We start from the raw sequence: 23,363 nt of genomic DNA, 5'->3' as shown, positions 1-23,363 counted from the left end.
TGACTGAGGGGGGATATCATGCAATGTCAAACTTGTTACCATTTTTGAAGTATACATTTAAACACTTATTTATTTAATGTAACATAATTATTATCTACAAGTAGTATCCCTTTAAAGTGTACAAAATGTGTTTTTCAAGTTTCATTAAAGGTGAAGGCTCTTTTACTCCCATACAGGTTTCTCAGGTGTTGCGGCCAATGCATGATCAAAGTGCTCAGCTTCATTTCTAAGATTTGGCACAGAGCATTTGTTTGTGTAAGGACCCCCTCCAACATGGTAACAGAAATCACACCCATAAAATCCATTAAACTGTTAAGTATTTCTAAGTAGTAGTTGGGCGACTGAATCAGAACTGCATATAAGAGCAAAAACCTTGGAAATATGCTCTACATTTGCTGAGTCTGTCCATGTAATACCATTTTGTTCTAGAACTGACAGTTCATCTACGAATGGCTTCAAAAATGTGAGCATGTTGGGCTGCTTTTCCCCAAACCAAAGACACGGAAGACAGATTTTTTCCTTGTGTTCTCTAGGCTCGAAGTCTATAACCTGGCACTGTATTGGCCAGATTTGGTACTTGGAGCTCCTGAACAGTGGGATTCCATCACAGTTCCAAATTAAATGATATGTAATCCTCACCCATTGCACCAGATTCCTTAAAGAGATCATCACAGACATCACAGAATTTGATTTGGCAAATAGGCAGCAACTCACACAACTGACCCTTGACACTGAAGACTTTACTTGTTATTGATGAACCTTTTAGCAATATTTTTTGGTACTGAATAAACTACATTTATAATTTTGCTTATTTTATTGATTCTATAAATTGTGTTTCAGTTTGGACGGACACATGAATGAACTTGTACAACCCTTTTAACATGTTTCTTTGTATCTTATTTGTCCCTTTTTTATTTTAATACAAAGATTGTCTGGTAAAAAAAAATAGCTGGATTTCTATTCACTTCTGTGATTGTAGACAATGCATGACTTTTATTTTGGAGTGATGACATGACGTCATAAGACTGCGCCGCGCTCCTGCATCTGCTGTGATTCTGCTGAAGAAAGGTTTGTTTTAAGAATTTAAACTGTTAGAAACAGACAGAAACAGTTAAATGATTTAAAGTTGTGTTTTTTTTTTTTTTATTAAACAAGCGATGTGAAATGAGTTTATTTACTATTTAATGTAACATTGTGATTCTTTATCTAACTGTAATGAAGGATATTTGTGTGAGTAAAACTCCACTGATGAGAAACAGTAAACCTGCGTCTCCTTTCTCTCTATAATTCATAAATCAGTTTATCATGAACACGAGTTCAGTCTCTGGAGAGTAATGATGGAGAAACTGAACTTTTCAACTCCGAGTCAATTGAATCAAACACTTTGAGAAATGATTCAGTGAATCACGACTCGTGCTGCTCAAACAATGAACATGAACGAGAACAACAAACACTAACAAACCAACTAATCATGTTTTCATTAGTGAAATAATTTACAAATTATCTATAATTAATTAAATGTCAAATGTAGATAATAAATATCTAAATATGAAGTTTATTAATTTGTAGCATTAGTTTTGAGTGTTTTTTTTTTTTTTGTCCAACAGGTCATTGAAGACTTATAACTTTAATTATTCTCTTCTTAAAGATGGCGTTCATTAAAGATGAGAGTGAAGACATGAAGATTGAGTTTATTAAGGAGGAGACTGAAGACATGAAGATGGAGTTTATTAAAGATGAGACTGAAGACATGAAGATTGAGTTTAATAAAGAGGAGTTTGAAGAAATAAAGATTGAAGAAACATTCAGAGTGAAACATGAAGATACTGAGGAACAAACAGGTTGGTTTTATTCTCACAGCTGAACTCAGTCGTTTGATCCTTATTAAAATGTCCAGCTCTACAGAAATAGAGAATATACAGAAGTATAATTGTTAGATTAAAATCTCAATAATAGGTAGAATATTTGTAATTCCAGTCATCAGTTAAGAAACAGGCGCCTCAACCCCTGTGACGTGTGGCAGCAGCAGCGCGAGATCTCGGGAGAATGACCAAGCAGACACAGATCAAGTGTGGTACAAAGCATTCTCCCATTTATTCAGGAAGAAGGGTCATATTTATAGACATAGGTCAAACAACAATCTCCAGGATGGCTTGAGCATCCAATTATACGACTTACCATGTAAACCTTACCATGTATGGCATTTCACAAAATATAATAACAAATAAGAAATGTATGTGCGTAAATGTGTGTGTGTCTTCAACTTCTGGTTACGTGTGAGAGTGTCAGTGTGTCCAAGGACTACTACTTGTTGTTTTGTCTAGGTAGGCACATGAGCTGCACAATGGAAAAATCCCAAGACACAGAGAAAGTCAGAAAGTGAAGCCCAAGAAATAAAAAAATATTTAACAATGGCACTTTAAATCATTTATGATTTAGTGCTTCCCTTTAAAGAAAATTGATCAATCTGTTTTTCAAATAATAGCAAGCAAAATCTAAACACATAATCATAATCTAATACTGTGATCTATGGATTATTCCAAGACTTGTCTTAATCATTCCCTGTATGGATTGTAATATGCATGGAGCCAAACATAAAAGCAGTAAAATCATCAGTAAACAGTAAACAGTAGAACAGGAAACAACAAATTAAAGTATGTCGCCCAGTTAGAGAACCATTGTCCTTTTTACATAGTTCAGGTTGATTGTCTTGGCAGCATTGTAAGTTAGAGGGACAACGGACCAGACGCTGTGTATGGCATGACAAATCAAAGAGTCCTTGGTGTCGTCCATGTGTCCATGTCATGGCAGCAGGCATAGCCGAGTTCAAAGTTATTGTTACAAGTCCCATTCTGCAGTCAAAACACTGCTGAACTGCTCTCTCCTTCCATGGTCCTTGACGTTGTTATGTTGGTCCAGATTAACTAGTCAGATCGCATATGGACGTAACGCTGCGTGTTCAGCTCCTTTCCGGCCATATGTTTACTCTCCTAATTAATCTGAACGTCCCCCTTGGCACGGGGCAGCCTTCAGTCTACTCGCGTGCATCAATTGCGGCTGCAGGTCAGTCAGCACTCCCATCCTTGTCACTGCAATCACCATGGCCCACCCCAGATATTTTGGTTCTCCGATCTTGACTGGTTTCAGACTTCTTATCAGCACCTGCACAAACCTGTGTGTTGGTTTCTCTGAGGGGAGAGGAAGAGTTAGTGAAACATCACCATTAATAGAATTAAATTTTTCGACCAGCTCCGTGACATAGTCGTCCAGGATCCTCCATTTCACCTAAAGAAGAAAAACGCCAGCGCGGCCTTTGACCAATGGTGTCGGGAAAGGCCTACCCATCAGAATTTCAAAAGGAAACATTTTAGTAGTGGAGGATGGTGTCATTCGTATTTCAGCTAAAACAGCTTGCAATACAGTCATTCAATTTTTTTCCGTCTCTAAACACGCTTTAGTTAATATATCTTTGATCGTTCTGTTAAATCAATCAATAGTTAAAGTTTTAGCCAATAATTGTGTTACTTTGGATGTAAAAGGTGTTCCATAATCATTTTAAATGACACTTGGTATCCCAAATCTGGGTATAATTTCTTTGCATTTTTTGCATTCTCCCTCGCACATACGAAAGCTTCTGGCCACTCTGTGAATCTGTCAATGGATGTTAGTTTTTGCACAGATAAAGCATTAATTGCCTGAGCTGTCTTAGCAGCATTTGTGTGCGAGAGACCATGATAGTGACGTATAAGCAACACAAGTGTCGACTTTGGCCAATTGATTACTTACTTGCTTCCTCTTAATCTCCTGCTGCATGTCCCCTAACCTTGACTATGGCCTCTTTGCTCGTCAGCTGCACTACATTAATTAAATCTACTATCAAATCAGAATGCGTACTTAGAATTAGTATAAATTTTGACAATTTTATTAACAAGTTCCACTGCCTGTGCTGATGTGTATGGTAATGTTTTTCTGCATAACTATAAACCATCTGATAGTTTAGAACATGAACCATCAACATATAGACTGTCCCCCTCTTCTAGGGCCGTATCTAACAGATCGGTCCTACAAGCAGTTTCAGTTTCAATTGATTTCAAACAATCAGGTACCTCATCAGTGCTGTCAGTGGTTTGGTCAGCAGTACCAAGCAACTCTCTCAAAGCAATGACAGCAGTGTGTGGCACAGATGTTGGCTTAATCATTGAATTTGTAGTTGCACTGTGCCGTCATGTGTATTAAAATTATGTAAAATTGCATTTACCTGATGTGAGGTGTGTAACGTCAGTGGATGTGTACTGTTTTTTCAGCATCTCATACCATCAGGGCAGCAGCAGCCACTGCTCGAAGGCAGACCTTGTGTAATGTTGTCTAATGTTTTGGAAAAATACGCCAAAGGGCGATAACTTGTACCGTGTTCCTGGGCCAGTATCCCCGCTGCAATGCCTCTCTCGTGCACATAAAGGTGGAAGTCTTTTTTGTAGTTCATTTCAACAGTCCACTTGATGACTTGTTGTGGTGAGGCTTGGTGTCAATGGCCTTCTGAGATAATGTGTCCCAGATAACAGACTTGTGGTCTCACCCACTGTACTTTCTTTCTTGAAGCAGACAATGACGGAGGCCTGTTCAGTTCTCTGTTGTTGTGGCTGAGATGAGCGTAGTTGGTGGGAGCTTGATGTTGCTGAGGGTTTTGTGCACGATTGCAGAGAACACAGCAGGCGAGTCAACATAGCCCTGAGGAAGACGTGTCCATGTAAATTGTTGTTGTTTGTACATAAATAATGGCTGTACCTCTTCAGATATCAGTATGCTGAAAAAAAATCAGAACATATATAAAGGACAGTATAGAATTTATGTGTAGGATATTGAATTTATTATAGTTACCACATCCAGTACCACTGGTGAAAGCGGTATGATCAGATCTTTGATCTTTCTCAAATCTTGTTTCAGTCGCCAACTTTGTCCATCTGCTTTGAGAATAGGATTAAAAGATGTGTTATATGGTGAGTGCGTCTTAATAATAATGCCATGTTTTAACAAATTTTCAATCACAGGTTCAATGCCCTTCTGGAGAAAGAGGGTATTGTTTTACATAGACCGGTGTTTTTGTTTTCAGTAACGCAGTGTACGGTTTATCATTGATGAAAGCTTGTGCTTAGCCCACAGTTTCACAGTTTTGGATTTACTCATTTCAGTTACGCTATCTCTTCTCCCTCACTCTCAGCTTCACACAGTAGGATGAGGGTGTGGCTCAGGGGACACCATCAGCACAGAAGGGAAGAAAAAGAAAAATCTTTATCAAAATCATTTTCATAAAATGTTGACCATCACTTGTGACCACAGGCAATATTTTTTTACCATCTACATTCAATTCCAAATTTGGCAAATAATTTTTTATTTTTATTATCAAATTATTTTTATATTTTAGAGTGAGCAGAAGTACTTGGGGTTCCTTCACTCCTTAGGCATCCCTATTGGGGAGTCCATTCCATTCTGTTTGGTATTTGTTACTCTTGGTTGGAGTTTTTAATTCTCCTTTTTGTCTGTTTCTCCCTGTCTGCGTCTCCCTGTCTGCGTCTTTCCCCATCATTTCGATTCCTACACTCTTTTGCCCAATGACCAGGTTTGCCACAATAATGACATTTCTCTCGCCTTCCTTTCCCTTTTCCAGTCATTTTATCATTTTCTGTTTTCAGAGAAGGACACACATCAATTATCTCTGTCTCTGTCACATCATCCCCCAAAGTTCTGAGGAGTATTACTTTAAAATCTGGACCCGTCAGTTGTGCATAACGGGTATGACATTTCAGAATCTGCACAAATTTCACTGGATGAGAGGGAGAAGGCAGATTGTTACATATACTTTCGATGTCACTTGCACTTGCCTTAGCAGGACGTATGGAAATTTGATTTCCCTGTCTCACAAACATTAAAGCAGGCTTTGATTTTTGTTCACCTTTTGCTTTCTCGCAGTCTGCCCGTTTACTGGGAGCTGTGGCCTCCCCTGCCACACACTGTTGTGTCTCTCTACATTCTGGCAGGGTGGGATATAATTTTGATGGAATGAGAGTTTTTTTCAATTCCTCTACTGTAGGAGCCTTATATTGACAAATATTTGATGTTGAGGCATAGGGCTGATATGGGTACCCCTTTTTTCCTTTTTTAAATTTTGGCCTCTCTGGACCTTTTTCCCAATATGTTTTCATTTCTTTCCATTTACTGTACGACTTTTTCATGTACTTATCATTCCACTCTGGGTCTCCCCAGCCCCCATTAATCATTGAATTTGCACTTTCCATATCCCCTGGCTTAAAAGAGCCTTCTTTGGGGAAAGGATCCAATTGTATTTTTCCTTGAGTCCACCCCTCTAAATTTGATAAATAGGGTTCAGTCCAATATCCACAATTATTTCTAAACATCCAATTTCGGGGTGTCTCATCTTGAATTGGTCTTGATATCTTTTGACCCATCCTTCACCTTATTAGATTTTTTAATTTGCCACACCACACCAAAGGGGTCTTTTTATAATTCTTTAATTATAATTATTCAGCCAATTTTATTAATTTGTCAACCGGAATATTCCCATCAACACTTTATTTTCCGTCAGAGCGGATCTAAACGGATATCCTTCAGAGCGGATCTGCACGGATCTTCCTCGCACCGGAGGGATTACCAAAATATTTGCCAGGTAGCTGTGCGTTTAAACAGTACCCTTCCAGACAAATCTTCCTGGACTAACTCTTAGAGCTGCATCCAAGGATAACATGGGATGAGTTCAATCAATCCTACCACCACAGGAAATTATTAAAAAACAACTTACCTGTGATGAAGGATGACCTCTCAGTCCCCCAGTCCCGTGTTTCTTGGGAATATCCCGGACGAGCCCCCAAACTGTTAGATTAAAATCTCAATAATAGGTAGAATATTTGTAATTCCAGTCATCAGTTAAGAAACAGGCGCCTCAACCCCTGTGACGTGTGGCAGCAGCAGCGCGAGATCTCGGGAGAATGACCAAGCAGACACAGATCAAGTGTGGTACAAAGCATTCTCCCATTTATTCAGGAAGAAGGGTCATATTTATAGACATAGGTCAAACAACAATCTCCAGGATGGCTTGAGCATCCAATTATACGACTTACCATGTAAACCTTACCATGTATGGCATTTCACAAAATATAATAACAAATAAGAAATGTATGTGTGTAAATGTGTGTGTGTCTTCAACTTCTGGTTACGTGTGAGAGTGTCAGTGTGTCCAAGGACTACTACTTGTTGTTTTGTCTAGGTAGGCACATGAGCTGCACAATGGAAAAATCCCAAGACACAGAGAAAGTCAGAAAGTGAAGCCCAAGAAATAAAAAAATATTTAACAATAATCTTACAGATAATATTACAGAATCCATTCATGCCAGCATAATATCATTCAGGTATAAATTCCTGTTTAATTGATCATGAAATGGTTTAATTAAGGTTTGCAGATGCTGAATGAATTTCCAGTTTCAAATGATTATTAAACAGCAGCATAAACTCTGTGAAATCAGCAGCCCTTCAGACGCACTCAGTGTCTGGATTCACTCAGTCGCTTCATTCAAGTGGACTTACTGTAGAGCAAGAGTTATGGTTTGGTTTAGGGCTGGTTACTTGTAATTAAAGGGTTAATTCACCCAAAAATCAAAATAATGTCATTTATTACTTAAGCCGAGTTCAGACTGCACGATTTTAGCCCTGATTTTGGCTCGCCGACAGGTTTTGAGAAATCGCCGACAAATGCCCGAAATCACAGGCAAATCGGTGCTCGTTCACGCGAGTGACAATCACGCAGTGTGAATGAGCAAAGACGAGATCTGAGAGAATCGCCGACGAGTCGCCGACACCCGTGAGATATTTGGCATGCTAAATATCTGGACCTGTCTGCGATTCAAAATCCTGCTGTGTGAAAAGTGTTCTGACTGAAAACTACATCGGCGATGACTGACAGCCAATGAGAGAGCAAGATACAGAGCAGCGGGGAGTTCGGGGAGGAGTTATAGACCATAAACATAGTTCCTCGCATCTCCCCAACCATTTTCTCCTCCATATTATTCTTTTCTTTTTCTTGTTTTCGCTGCAAATCAGCGCACAGGCAATTCGTATTGCAAGCTTCTTGCGGGCTACCGTTTTTAATAATAATAATAATAACTCCGGTCCTGCACGCGTGATATCGCGTTGTTTCCTTGTCACATCTCGCGTGTTTGGTTTTGAAACGTAGTTTGCGTGCCAGACAGAGTTGTCGGCGATTCTTCCTATTGTAAAGTCATGCAGTGTGAAACCTTCTGTCGCCGATCCATCGTGCAGTTTGAACACAGCAGCGACTGAATGCTGGCCAAGATAGTCATGCAGTGTGAAAAGAACAGTGACCCGACTACTTTGGAAATCGTGCAGTCTGAACTCGGCATAAGATGTGATGAGTGACTGAATGTCTTCCCACACTGACTGCATGCATATGGCTTCTTCCATTATTACTTACCCTCATGCCGTTCCACACCCGTAAGATAACTTTAAAATTCAGTGTTTCCATTAAATGTGACCCTGGACCACAAAACCAGTCATAAGTCGCACGGGTATATTTGTAGCAATAGCTAACAATACATTTTTTGGGTCAAAATTATGCAATATTAAGTAAAAATCATGTTCTATTAAGATATTTTGTCCATTATTTTAGTCCGTTATATTCAAACAAATCATGTATGAGCTCGCTCGCGCTCTCTCTCTCTCTCTCTCTCTCTCTCTCTCTCTCTCTCTCTCTCTCTCTCTCTCGACGCACTGATCACATGTTGTATTTCTGCAGACACATTTCAGTGCATTCATGTTGTTTTCACACACATTCAGGACAATGTTTGGATTTGTCCTGTGTATGTTTCTGTGTATTTGTATTTTGTATTTGTATTACGAGTTTTGCTGTGTTTTTTTTTTTGTGTGGGTGCTTTAGTGTACATAAAGGTATGAATTATTTGGACTCATAGCATTTGGTTATTTGGTGTCCTTTTGGAGTCTGCATGTGTCCTCTTTTTGAAAAGACCTAAATTTACCTTAAAAAGCTGAAAAATACAGTTTTGTGAGAATCACACTTAAAATCTGATGTATGCTTAATTTCCTGATAAGTGTGAGATTGATTTCTAATCGCGATTAATCACAATTAATCTATTGACAGCCCTATTTTTGATGTTAAATCCACTATTGTATTATATATAATTGTTCTAAACACAGTATTTAGTTCAATAACATCAGAAGTAAATTACTATTATCATTAGCCATTGGCTAATAGATTCTCAGATTTGAATCATCAGTGTGTGTGTTAGAGGCCAAGTAAAAGTTTAGTATAGATATATTTTCACTTTTCATTGAGTTTCGCTCTCTCTCTCTCTCTCAGGTGATCATCCTGTACTATTTCAGTTCAGCTCAATCGATGCGTACCTGTATTTAAAGTACCACAAACGCTAGTGTATTTCATACACAATGGTAATTCAAAGTGCTTTACATAAAGAAGAGTCAAATACATGATAATAAAAATGGAACGCATAAGAAATAGAAATAACAGTAAAAACAGAGAATATCTGGATGGAAGAGCTAGGAAGTTTCAGGGAGTTTTTTGCTGTCCATCAGAGTGGATCAAAATGGATCTTCCTCGCACGTCAGGACTGCTGTCTAACTCTACCTGTTAAGGCACTTCGAACTGATAAACAAAGTTTCAATCTCCCCTTTTGCCAAGACACCTCAAACTGCACCACAGCACCAATCCCCCTTCCGGAGATATCTTAACTATGCAACGCAGCTCAAATTTCCCCTTTGGAAGTGGATTTGTATACATCACCGGGCCCTGGCCTGCTTGAAGGGGCAGTGAGATCGCTAACCATGACGGAGTACAGAATGGCTACTACTATTGTGTGTGCTATGTCTGACATTACAACAACAAATATCTTCTTTACTTATTGAATAGTAAAACACTTTTCAATTAATTTAAATAATTCAAGTATATTTAGGTTTATATCGGGTCCGGTTCTCACCTTAGTGATGAACAGAAATTGTAGTTTGTAAATTCCTCCATCAATGTCAGCTCTCTTCTAACAAGCTGATGATCTTAACCAGATGTGAAAAATAAAGGATACATACAAAATGTGCAGCGATGGGTCCCTTTGGACCAGGTTTGAAAACCACTGCTGTATAAGATCTATAGATGGGCAACTCTGGTCCTGGAGAGACACTATTCTTCAGAGTTTAGCTCCAAAAGCTGATTTTTATTTCTGTGTTGCACCTACACCCGAGCCTCTGCGCAGTAGTCTATGCTAGGGGTGTGCGCAAATAGTCCAATATTTGCATATTCGATCTATAATTAATATTTGAAAAAATAAAAAGACTATTTGAATTTTACTCTGTTGATTTGCTGGCCGTAATGCAGTGAATCCATGATAAATCCCAAGAACTAAAAATACAAAGTTCTGGCATGAAACTCGATGAAACTGATGGCGCAGACTAATAGGTCCTTTTAACACAACCTGCTAATTATCGCATCATCAGAAGGTACAGCAAGTATTTTGTACAGTGCTCAGCAGCAGCAGCAGTATGGATAACAGATTCAGATAGCAATGGAGCGGATATCAGTAACATTACATAGAACGCAGCAGACGTTGCGTGCGTGCCGTGTGCAGGGCTAAAGTAACCTCTTTGCTATTGAGTGAGATGAGTTTGTGTCGGCTAATTAGTGATCATGCAATGTGAATATATCATGATTAAAATGCAAACAATGTTTTCATCTTATTTACATACTAAGTACATGAGCAGCTGTATTTGAATTTTATTAGGCATATACTTTTTCATACTACAGGATGAACAGCGATTTTGCAAGGTCGGTAAATCATTTAATTAATGGAATTTACCTAGAATGATATTTATCATTTCTGCTTACCTTAGAGTGTGCCAAGGCAGTTCCATGTGTTCTTCAAACGAAGCAAGAGTGCCTCAGTTGATGCTTAATATGTATTTTTGTGTTATAATCTGTGTAGTATAATTCGTGTTGCGCTCTGGATAACATTAGGTGTTTTCTATATGCGGTGTGTCGCAGTGGCAGGCAGTGTGGCCGAATTATGGACACGCTTTGTTGATCTAAGCAGTGGCTGCATGTCCGTCAGAAATCTCTCTCTCTGCTTAAAATGCCGAGGTATTCATTAACAGGAGCGTAAATAGGAGACACTTTGCAGTGTGGTGGTCAGCCATTGACATAGCGGAACTTTTGACTTTGCTACTGAGATAAGTGAATGCGGCCATACGTTTCATTTGTGTTTATCTGTGAGGACCGACAGTCGGTTGCACGCTGAGAAATGTTATGGTTTTCACTGTCAAATTGCATCAACTGCCATAACCATTGCATATGGGACAAAGATGTAATAGAAATGCATTAGCATGCAATTCAGACAAGATAGAATATTAATTAAAAATATTGAGTTCTATTAATTTCATTCATATTATGATGTCTAAATCTAAATGTTTCATAGTATTGCTCAACTTCAACAACTCATCAGGGCTGTTGTTTTATGTACCTACATGTTTCCGCCTGGGTCAGCTGATGCATGTTGGAGTCATGCTCATTAATTTTCTGTTCATGCGAATGAGTTTACTTTTTAGGAGTGTACAGGGTTACAATGACATTATCAAATGATGCTACATCATTATACTATTATTTGCTCAGGTGGTCGTGGAGGGTTTCTTATTTCTATTAGCCTGCAACGTTTTACCATTTGTTAAAGCCACACATAATGCGCATTCTAATTGGTATGTTTGAGCCTTTTTGGCTCAGACACACATAAACATAGGCCACTAGAGCTAAGCCATTCGGCGTGGTAGCCCAGGCACACATAGTTTAATAGGCCACTAAGCCAAGCCTTACAGCCCAGAATTACTTGTCGTGGCAAAATGGACCAGACATACATAGATAGCATACACACGGTTCCTATCGCTCTTCGGAGCAGCAACAGTACATTCAGGTGCTGGTCATATAATTAGAATATCATCAAAAAGTTAATTTTTTATTGTAAATTATTTTTAAAAATGAAACTTTCATATATTCTAGATTCCCTACATGTAAAGTAAAACATTTCAAAAGTTTTTTTATTTTATTTTTTTTATTTTTTTTATTTTGATGATTAGAGCGTACAGCTCATTAAAGTCCAAAATCCAGTATCTCAAAATATTAGAATATTTCCTAAGATCAATCAAAAAATGGATTTGCAAAACAGAAAAGTTCAAGTTCTTTAAAGTATGTTCATTTGTGCACTCAATACTTGGTCGGCAGCACATATTACAGCAAATGACTTGCTCCTAGCACAAACTACAGCATCAGTGAAGTGTGGCATGGAAGTGATGAGCCTGTGGCACTGCTGAGGCACTATTGAGCCTTCAGATCATCTATATATTGTTGGATCGACTGTTTCTCATCTTTCTCTTGAAAATATCCCATAGATTCAGGTCAGGCATGTTGGCTGGCCAATAAAGCACAATAATATCATGGTCAGCAAACCACTTGGAAGTGTTTTTTGCACTGTGGGCAAGTGCTGAAGTCCTGCTGGAAAAGGAAATCAGCATCTCCATAAAGCTTGTCAGCAGATGGAAGCATAAAGTGCTCCAAAATCTCCTGGAAGATGGCTGCATTGACTTTGCACTTGATAAAACACAATGGACCAACACCAGCAGACGTCACGGCCCCCCAAAATCATTACTGACTTCAGAAACTTCACACTAGACTTCAAGCAGCTTGGATTCTGTGCCTCTCCAGTCTTCCTTCAGACTCTGGGACCATGATTTCAACATGAAATGCAAAATTTACTTTTATCTGAATAGAGGACTTTCGACCACTGTTCCCTGTCCAGTTCTTTTTCTCCTTAGCCCAGGTAAGATGCTTCTGACGTTGTTTCTGTTTCAGAAGTGGCTTGGTAGTCCTTTTCCTGAAGATGTCTGAGTGTGGTGACTCTTGATGCGCTGACTCCGGCTTCATTTGACTCATTGTGGAGCTCTCCCAAGTGTTTAAATCGGCTTTACTTGACAATATTCTCAAGCTTGTGGTCATCCCTGTTGCTTGTGCACCTTTGCCTACCCAATTTCTTCCTTCTAGTCAACTTTGCATTTAATATGCTTTGATACATCACTCTGTAAACAGCCACCACATTCAGTAATGACCATCTGTGACTTACTCTCTTTGTGGAGGGTGTCAATGATTGTCTCCTGGACCATTGCCAAGTCAGCAGTCTTCCCCATTAGTGTGGTTTCAAAGAACAAGAGATACCCGGAATTTATACTGTAGGGATGGTCATTTAATGAAACTCAAATGTAAATATACTAATATTTTGAGATACTGGATTTTGGACTTTCATTAGCTGTACGCTCTAATCATCAAATTAAAAAAAAAAAAAAAAAAAAAAAAAAACCTTTTGAAATGTTTTACTTTACATGTTGGAAATCTAGAATAAATGAAAGTTTCATTTTTAAAAATAATTCACAATAAAAAAATGAACTTTTTCATGATATTCTAATTATATGACCAGCACCCGTATGTTTTGGCGGTAGATCTGATGGGGGGTGAGGGTGAATCATCATCTTGCCTTCTGCATTTATGGGGGATCTCTGACATCTCTGGGCTTGTATTGTCTAATATCATGTCACCTGTTCTGTTGGGGGGTTATTCATGTACGCTATAATGTACAGCAGCAGCATGTCTTACTTGCTCACAGCAGCGGGTTGTGTATTTATTGGCAGTAGCAAGTCCCATACTTGCTCTGCAGCAGCAGCAGCAGCAGCAGCAATAATCAACAGCAGCAATTAAGCAGCAGCAGTGTAGCAGATCTATTCCGCCAAGACCAAAAATATCTACATTGTCATATCCATTACCATACCAAACACTTCAAGAGTTGTCATGACAGAACTTGCAGTTATAACTAAATGCACCGGGTGGTGCTGTGGATGTTTATTTTATTTTTATTTTGATCATCACAAAATGTCGGCTGCCTCATGAAGTTTGGAATTACTTTGATGAAAGCGATCTTACAAAATGGAATTACCTTTGATCAAATGAATTAATGAAACAGTTATCATTATATCAACACCATAATGATAAAGCACATGAAATCAAAACACCCGTCGAATGAGGAAAGACCGCTGTCCATCACTGGATTCACGACAGGTAAGCGCAGCTGTAACCTGAGTGAGCCGAGAAGATAACTTATGTGATAGCAAAATGATTTTGAGTCATATGTTTCCTTTAAGTTTCATCGAGGGAGATATATTTACGAAACAGAAAATACAAAGTGCTGCTGTTAGAAACTTAGCTTAGCACAGCGTTATGTATTGTTATCTTTGTGTCTCGGCAATGTCTGTCAGCACGGCTCATTTTCTCACCCGAGCATGTGGATATTATTGTTTTTTCTCAACATGAACATGTGAAACAATGTAAACACGATAATCATATGCTGACTCGAGTGTATTATGTACATTACGTTTTGTACGATAACTGGCGCTGTTTGCTTTATTAGTGTTTTTTCCATTCGCGCTGCATGAGCTTAAATGCTTTTGTTCTTTATATGTGTAACGTATGGGACGGGACAACGGAAACAGTCCAGGGTCAAAAACACAGGCAAGGATCAAGGAACACGGAGACAAGGCCGGATACAAGGCTAACCAATAGCTGTGTCTCATTTCGAAGGCTGCGTCCTCCAGAGGTCGCAGAGGTGAAAGGTTGCAGAGATGAACATTGTAGTCAATCACAGACCTTTTGTTGAGCGCATAAAAGCAGTGATCTCATTGCAACTAAATTTCTGTACACTAACAAATGCTTACATCTTCACTAACAGTGCAAACGCGATATAACTAAGAGATTCACTGAATAAAACAGGAGTTTGCATGTCAGTCACTGATAAACTCACGCTGTTTGATTGACAGCTTCAGCGTGCTGCTCCAACGATTGCAAAGGGGGCTTTCTTTGAGCTTTCTTTATATAATTTAATCACTGTTAAATAATATTTTCATCCTACTAAGAGAAACAATGCAAGGCGAAGTTTAATCACTGGTTTGATTTACTGACACACAGACTGTACATGAATCATTAGCCCTTTCAAGCGTGAGTTTAAAATATTCTAACTGTCCCCCCAGAGTGAGTTTTTTTAAGGCGACTGTTATTTTAGAATGTTTGCCCTTATTGTTTCCATCTTTGTAGTTACTTGGGCCCATTATGTGTGTCTGATATGAATAAATGTTTGAAAATTATATATGAATGGATTGTTATTGCTCCTTCCACTGATGTCTGACATCAGTGTGTATTTTATAAACTCTAAATATATTGTTTTAATGGTGCTTATGCGTATTTAAATGTCTGTAACCTTAAAAGAAACGTTATGTGGCTGAAAACACTGCATAGCTGTGATATATGACGAGCTGCGCGTGTCCGTCTCACAGTATAAGCGCGAAAGCGCAGTTTGAATCTGCAGTTATGTGACGTCGCTGAACGTTCGAAATCCCATACGTGGGACCATACGCCCAGGGGCACAGAAATAAAAATCCCACATGTGGGACCGTACCACTCAAAGGGTTAATATCAGATCAAGCATTAGATTTAACACAGTTACTCACATGTTGTTGCGTTACTGTTGAGTCCAGGCACTGCACAATATTTTGTAATCCTCAACGACATGTTTATTACTTGGTAGCTCGATCTGGTTTAGCACTACATAGACCTATGTTACTTAGGCTACCTATTCTATTGCATGTCATGCATGAATCGGTGGGCGGGGCTAAACAGGCAGGGATGAAGTAGGTGTTGATCTTCCTCTGCGGAGGTGGTGCTTGCTGCCCTTTGACGTCATAGATCCCCACTTTGTAGATTCTGTCGTTTGCTGGGTCTGGTGTCAATTAAAGCTACAGTTTGTAATAATTTTGCCCGCTAGAGGTCGCTAGAAGCCTATTCAAAACAAAGGCGTAGCTTGATGACACCAAGTTTTAGAGCAGAATCTTGGGAAATGTGGTCTCCATTTCAGAGACCAGTTCAATCTACTTATAGTGGACTATTCTTTCTCCTTTATTTCTCTATCTATTATTTCTTTTAACACATGTTCACTAAAGGCTACAGCATAACAACACAAGTACAATCTACAATGATTTTTCACATCATATGTATTGACAGCACAATTTATTTTGACAGTAAAATTATGATAACTACACTGTAGCTGCTACAGTAACTAACAAAATCTGTCCAATACTGGATTTCATAAGTGTCTGAAGAAGACAATTTTCACATGCCACCATTACATATTGCGTCATGCTATATTGCAGTACAATACAGCAAATATAGTTTGACAGTAAATGATCAAATTAATAGATTACTGTTTAGTCAGATGATATGAAAACGATTACCACTTGTTCAACAAATATATACACTCGTGTACATTCAAACACAATAATTGGGCATACATAGCAAACGCGAGTAGATTACATACAAAGTCAATGCAAAGACGCGATCAGACTATGGATCAGACGCGTCCTCGCGCGGGTCTAGAGACGCAATGCCCCTCCTCTTGTCCTAAACTCTTCTTGGGTCGTTTGGTTGGCCCGTACGCTTACGTTTACGGGAGCTGTGCTTGTCGACAGAACCAGCGGCAGATGGTAAACAGTAACTATGTTCCATAAATAAGTAACACAATCCACCATAAAACGTGCAAGAAGTAAATAAGGAACTACTTGAAGCAAGCTAGTGGTTTGCTGGACGCTAGACACTACTTCCGCTTTTGTCCACGACACTGTTGTCATGTGGTTTCTACATCAGTATAGGCGGTAACCAAGGGTAACTGACGTCATTGACAGGCGACTGCACTGCCCCGTGTCACTGTTTAAAATGGGAATTTTCTCATGATTTACAAGTAGTTGAAAACATTAGAGATATTGTTAGTAATCAGCTGGACAAAATATATAAGACTAGCCTAGTGGTTTTTGGATATTTTACTGCGAATATCTTACAAATTGTACCTTTAATGCTTTTATTGGAATAACAAGGAAGTTTTCAGCTCTAAAACTTACAGGATATTCTTATAGTATGTTGATCTTTAAATGTAAGTAGTTTAAAGCTTGTTTTTGTTTTAAACTTTGTTCTTCCTAATATAATCCTCCTTTGTCTCTGTAACAAATATCTGTTGTACATAAGCCAGCTCCTCAAGCATAACCCAAAATAAAACAAGTAAATACATTTGCTTTTCAAATTACATACAAATGTATTAATAATTCTCATTCATTGGCTGAGAGCGCAACAAGGTTGCTGTGAACGCGTTGGCATAGCAACGATATACTTCCTGTTTTCTTTCCTGCCTGTGTGTCCTACTAAAGACGTCTCATTTAATTCTGGCTAAGGATACTCCATATACTGCATCCTTCACAGGATTCGTCCTCTTGAAGATGCAGCCTTCAAAATTAAATGAGACAGCTATAATTTAGCAAAGAGTGTGTGTGAATGCAGCTTATTAAGTGTCACTGATGGGAAACGGGGGTGTGAGTGCATGATTGGTTCCTAGGTGGGGGATTGTGGGAAATGGAGTCCATATGATGATAATAGAACATGGACCCAGGGCACATGTAACAATATGTTTTGTTTGCACATATTGTTTAATTCTTTGAACTAAAAGAAAACCTTAAGATATAATGTAAGCTTGTTTCGTATATTGCCTAATCGTAAGCTTGTCCAGAAATGGTTACAAAATCTTGTTGAATATAAAAAAAATATTGTCTTTCTCGTTCTACATGTGGTATTCACAGCCAACACTGTACCTACGGGGTACACATGACACAGAAGTAAAAGTCAGCCTTAAGTCTTCAGGAATGCTTGAAAATTACAGGCAGGTGTATTTGATTAGGGATGAGACTTAACTCTGCAAAAGAGTGGTCCTCCAGTACCAAAGCTGCCCATCCCTGATCCATAGGATACAAACATGTTGTTGGTTTTGATGCTTTAAATGTCTAAATTGTTTTATGTCTATTTTTGTCCTAGATCTAATGGCACTGAAAGAGACGAGTCATGAACTTAATGAAAGGCAAGAAGAGGAAGAACATTATTATAAACATCATGATTTCATGACTGGGGAAAGACCAACACAGGCTTCCTCACAAGAAAGAGCTCAAAAGACTGGAACTAAAAGTTTCTTCACCTGCCAACAGTGTGGAAAGAGTTTCAGACATAAAAAAACCTTTAAAGTTCACATGAGAATTCACACTGGAGAAGAGCTTTACATCTGCCAAGAGTGTGGAAAGAGTTTCAATCAAAAGGGAAGCCTTACAGCCCACATGAGAATTCACACTGGAGAAAAGCCTTATACTTGCCAACAATGTGGACAGAGTTTCAGTCAAAAGGGAAACCTTATAGGCCACATGAGAATTCACACTGGAGAAAAGCCGTTTATCTGCCGACAATGTGGACAGAGTTTCAGTCAAAAGGGAAGCCTTACAGTCCACATGAGAGTTCACACTGGAGAAAAGCCTTACACCTGTCAAGAGTGTGAAAAGAGTTTCAGTAGAAAAGGAAAACTTGAAAACCACATGAGAATTCACACTGGAGATAAAACTTTTACCTGCCAACAATGTGGACAGAGTTTCAGACATAAAAAAACCTTTAAATACCACATGAGAATTCACACTGGAGAAGATCTTTACATCTGTCAAGAGTGTGGAATGAGTTTCAATCGAAAGGGAAGCCTTACAGTCCACATGAGAATTCACACTGGAGAAAAGCCTTATACCTGCCAACAATGTGGACAGAGTTTCAGTCAAAAGGGAAGCCTTACAGTCCACATGAGAATTCACACTGGAGAAAAAGTTCACACCTGTCAAGAGTGTGAAAAGAGTTTCAGTAGAAAAGGAAAACTTGAAAACCACATGAGAATTCACACTGGAGAAAAGCCTTTCACCTGCCAACAATGTGGACAGAGTTTCACACATAAAGGAAGCCTTAAAGTCCACATGAGAATTCACACTGGAGAGAAGCCTTACACCTGCCTACAGTGTGGAAAGAGTTTCACACGTGAAGAACACCTTATAGTCCACATGAGAACTCACACTGGAGAGAAACCTTTCACCTGCCTACAGTGTGGACAGAGTTTCAGTCAAAAAGGAAGCCTTAAAGACCACATGAGAATTCACACTGGGGAGAAACCTTTCACCTGCCAACAATGTGGACGGAGTTTCACACATAAAGGAAGCCTTAAAGTCCACATGATAATTCATACTGGAGAGAAGCCTTAAGCCTGTCAACAATGTGGACAGAGTTTCAGACATAGAGGTAGCCTTAAAGACCACATGAAAATTCACACTGGAGAAAATCTTTACATCTGTCAAGAGTGTGGAAAAAGTTTCAATAGAAAAGGAACACTTGAAATCCACATGAGAATTCACATTGGAGAGAAACATTATGCCTGTCAACAGTGTGGAAAGAGTTTCAGTCGAAAAGAAAGCCTTAAAGACCACATGAGTACTTATACTGGAGAAAAGCCTTAAGGCAGGAACACACCAAGCCGACAGTCAGTTGTCGGGTAGTTTTTTTCAGCCACACAAAGCCGGAGCTTATCCTATCCAATCTTTTTTTTCCTTGTCTCAAGAAATATCTGCGTCCACACGAAACCTCTGAAACGAATCAAAATAATGTAGTATACATGCCAGACCAGTATGTGGTGCTGTAATTCTGCTACAGAGATACACTTAAAGCAGTGAATAAGACTTGGAGCATGTGCATAAACCTTGCATGCTGTATACAAACTATAGTAAAGCTTAGAAATAATGCTTTATTTTGGCTCTGTAGATTCTATAACATTAACACAAGCATCTAGAGTCTGCTATTGCTGTTGTTGCTGTTTTGTGCTGTTAGCGGCGTCTGACTAGGGTCGACACGTGGGGTGATGACATCATCATTTCTCAAAATATACAGAAAGGTTGTACACACAAAAACGCAAACCTATCCAATAAAAAGTTTGTGCATATTCACAAAGATGTGTCTCCATGTGCACGGGGCCTAAGTTCCCTTTCAAGGGAACTCGCGCTGCGTAAATCACTATGGGAACGCCTCTGCATGATGTCGTCATGAAGCACGTATGAAATCTGTCCAATCAGGAGACGGAACGTCATAGGCGGGTGACGTCACTGACCAGGAACTATAAAACCCGCCCGAAAACACTGTCATTCAGCTTCTGTGTCTTCAGCAAGTGTGATACTTACAAGAAGCTTACTTTGTGTGATACTGTCTGTCCTATTTATTGTTGTCTGTCTTTTGCAAAGTTTGTTGAAATGGCGAGTGAACAACTATACAGGAAGTGTGTGCACCCTTGCCTGCGTTTTATCCCGGGCGGGGACACACATGAAATGTGTGTTGTTTGTTTGGGAGCGCAGCATGCCCAGGCAGCTCTCGAGGGGGCTGCCTGTGTGCATTGTGAACAGCTGCCGCTACGTACGCTGCGCTCCCGCCGAGCCCTCTTCGAGGAGGGTGGCTCGGCTCGCGTTCCTCAAGGCTCGGGTCCCGCTTCTGCCGAGGAAGGCCGGCGCCTTATGTCTTGGGGTTCGGAAATGGATGTAACAGAGGGGTTAGAGACGGGCCCTGCCTTATCTCTGCCCTCACCTGTTGCATCCAGAAGTGTATCCATCTGGAGGCAGGAAGCACGTGTTGCGGTTTCTTCCGCTCCGGTGGATACGGTCACGTTAATGGCATCTAGTTCTGAGGAGCTAGATGTTGTTAGCGTGGCCACGGGGGAGGCTGAAGATCCGCCACTTCAGTCTCCTGCCAGCGAGGAGCTTATGGAGGTGCTTTCTCGTGCTGTTGCCAAGTTGAACATCGATTGGCCAGCCAAAAAGCAAGTGCAGATCGTGAGAAGTAAACTGGATGAACGCTTTCTGCCATCTAGGTCTGCTCAGCCTCCACGTCGGGCATTACCATTTTTTCCTGATCTCCACACTGAGGTGTTGAGATCGTGGAAGAAGCCGGTATCTACCTGTGTTTACACACCTCAGACCTCCATATACAGCAATGTGGCAGGAATGAGAAAACACGGGTATGGGGCGATGCCAAGAGCGGAAGAGACACTTGCGAGCCATCTCTCTCCGCAGGCGGCATCGTCCCTCAAAGCCCCGACGTTGCCCACTAAGCCGCTCAAGACCACTTCAGCGCTAGTGGGCAAAGCGTACAGTCAGGCTGCAGCATGCTTGCACACGATGTCCATCTTGCAAGCATATCAGGCTGATCTGCTGAAGGATTTGGGGGAAAGTGATGAGGTTGGGGCAGATCGGATACAGGAGTTATGCCTTACTGCCGATCTCGCTTTCCGTGCCACTGAGACAGCTAAGTCTGTCGGGCGTTCCATGTCTTCCTTGGTGGCTACGGAGCGGCACTTGTGGCTTAATCTCACTGAGATTAAGGACAAGGATAAGGCGTTTCTCCTTGATGCCCCGCTGAATCCTTCCAACCTGTTTGGTGATGCTATCTCTACCGTCACCAACAAGTTCCAAGAGGCGAAGAAACAGTCTGCTGCCTTGCAGCAGTTTCTCCCTCGACGGGCCCAAATTCCCCCTGCTGCTGGGCGAGGGCAGCAGGAACCGAGTACAAGCTCCTCGCAGCACAGACAACACCAGAGGCAGAGTGTTGCTACCCGACCTCCCCCTCCGAGGAGCTGGGAACCGGGTCAGCGTGCTCAGCCGAAGCCCTCGAAGGGCAAGAAGGATCTGAGGGCCGTCATTGCCGCTAAGAGGGCTTCGAAGAAATCCTGACGCCATAAGATCTGTCAGGATTCTGAGGGCGGTCCCCACCAAAGTCAGACAGCATTCACCTCATTATACGGTGCCTGTGTGTCTTCGGTGCCCTCAGGGGGCGCTCTGCCAACCCTGCCACAATGCCGGGGTCCGCCATTACAGGGCACTGTGTTAGGTGCTCATGTTCCACCAGAGACCAGCCTCGAGAGGCTGGTTCCCTTAGTAGATTTTTTTGTCAGAGTGGAAAAATCTGTCAAAAGTATCTCAGTGGGTCCTGCGAACTATAGAAAAGGGGTATGCGATTCAGTTCAGAACACACCCAACCCGATTCAATGGGATTCTGACCACGGTGGTAGATCCCGAGCAGGCTCTGGTGTTAGCACAAGAAGTTCAGACACTCTTGCAAAAAGGAGCAATAGAAAGGGTTCCTCCTCCCAGCAAGGAGTCAGGTTTTTACAGCTGATACTTCATTGTGCCAAAGAAAGATGGGTGATTACGTCCGATTTTAGATCTATGAAAATTGAATCGAATAGTAGCAAAGCTCAAGTTCAAGATGCTCACAATAAAGCATGTCGTGTCACAAATCAGATCAGAGGACTGGTTTGTGATGATAGATCTGAAAGACACGTATTTGCATGTGTCAATCCTCCCGCATCACAGAGAATTCCTGAGGTTTGCTTTCGGGGGCGAAGCATACCAATATCGGGTTCTTCCCTTCGGCCTAGCATTGTCACCCCGCACTTTCACCAAATGTGTAGATGCGGCTCTAACGCACTTGCGTATGCAGGACATCCGCATATTAAACTACATAGACGATTGGTTGATTCTCGCTCAATCAGAGCAGATGGCAGTTCAACATCGAGGTGATGTTCTCGCTCATATGGAAAAGTTGGGGTTGAGACTAAACGCGAAGAAAAGTGTTCTTTCTCCAGTTCAGAGAATCACTTATCTGGGCGTGATATGGGACTCTGTGATTATGAGAGCCCGTTTATCTCCGGCTCAAATAACATCAATCCTCAATGCAGTCTCGGACATAAAGCTAGGCCAGTCACTCACTGTAAAACAGTTTCAGAAAATGTTGGGTCTGATGGCAGCAGCATCCAACGTTATACCTTGGGGCTTACTGAACATGAGATCCTTACAGTGGTGGCTCAAAACCAAGGGGTTCTCACCGAGGGGGAATCCGTTTCGTATGATCAGAGTCACGCAGCGCTGCTTACGTGCTCTGGCCATATGGAAGCAACCTATCCCAGGGACCTGTGTTGGGAGCTCTCAGTCGTCGCGTCACGCTAACGACGGATGCATCCCTCACGGGCTGGGGAGCGATCATGAGTGGTCGCTCAACATGGGGTCTGTGGCAGGACCATCATCTCACATGGCACATAAATTGTCTGGAAATGATGGCGGTATTTCTAGCACTGAGATACTTCCTCCCAGATCTCAGGGACAAACGTGTTAGTTCGATCAGACAACACATCAGTAGTCTCATATATAAACTGACAGGGGGGTCTGAGATCACGCCTGTTTTACAAGCTGGTGAATCAGATCCTCCTGTGGTCCCAGGGGAAACTGCTGTCCCTCAGAGC

The 23,363-nt window shown here is 40.7% G+C and overlaps 1 protein-coding gene across 1 annotated transcript; it reads left to right on the top strand.

Moving 5' to 3' along the window:
* The first annotated feature begins 360 nt into the window (after positions 1 to 360).
* Positions 361 to 19,290, top strand: LOC125243161 (gastrula zinc finger protein XlCGF57.1-like). The gene is made up of 3 exons (XM_048152572.1): positions 361 to 1,068; positions 1,649 to 1,841; positions 18,044 to 19,290. Exons 2-3 carry the CDS (start codon positions 1,649 to 1,651, stop codon positions 19,288 to 19,290), a joined length of 1,440 nt encoding a protein of 479 aa, XP_048008529.1. The 5' UTR covers positions 361 to 1,068.
* The last annotated feature ends 4,073 nt before the right edge of the window (positions 19,291 to 23,363 follow it).

This window comes from Megalobrama amblycephala, linkage group LG1, assembly GCF_018812025.1.
Source record: "Megalobrama amblycephala isolate DHTTF-2021 linkage group LG1, ASM1881202v1, whole genome shotgun sequence".
Classification (NCBI taxonomy): Eukaryota; Metazoa; Chordata; class Actinopteri; order Cypriniformes; family Xenocyprididae; genus Megalobrama; species Megalobrama amblycephala.
This window is presented reverse-complemented; position numbering and strand designations above follow the sequence as displayed.

What these genes read in the sequence shown, in the direction of transcription:
- LOC125243161 (XM_048152572.1), top strand. Translation starts at nt 1,649, where the DNA reads ATGGCGTTCATTAAAGATGAGAGTGAAGACATGAAGATTGAGTTTATT. An exon ending in AGATACTGAGGAACAAACAG is followed by an intron (nt 1,842 to 18,043) that starts GTTGGTTTTATT and finishes TTTTTGTCCTAG; the next exon opens with ATCTAATGGCACTGAAAGAG.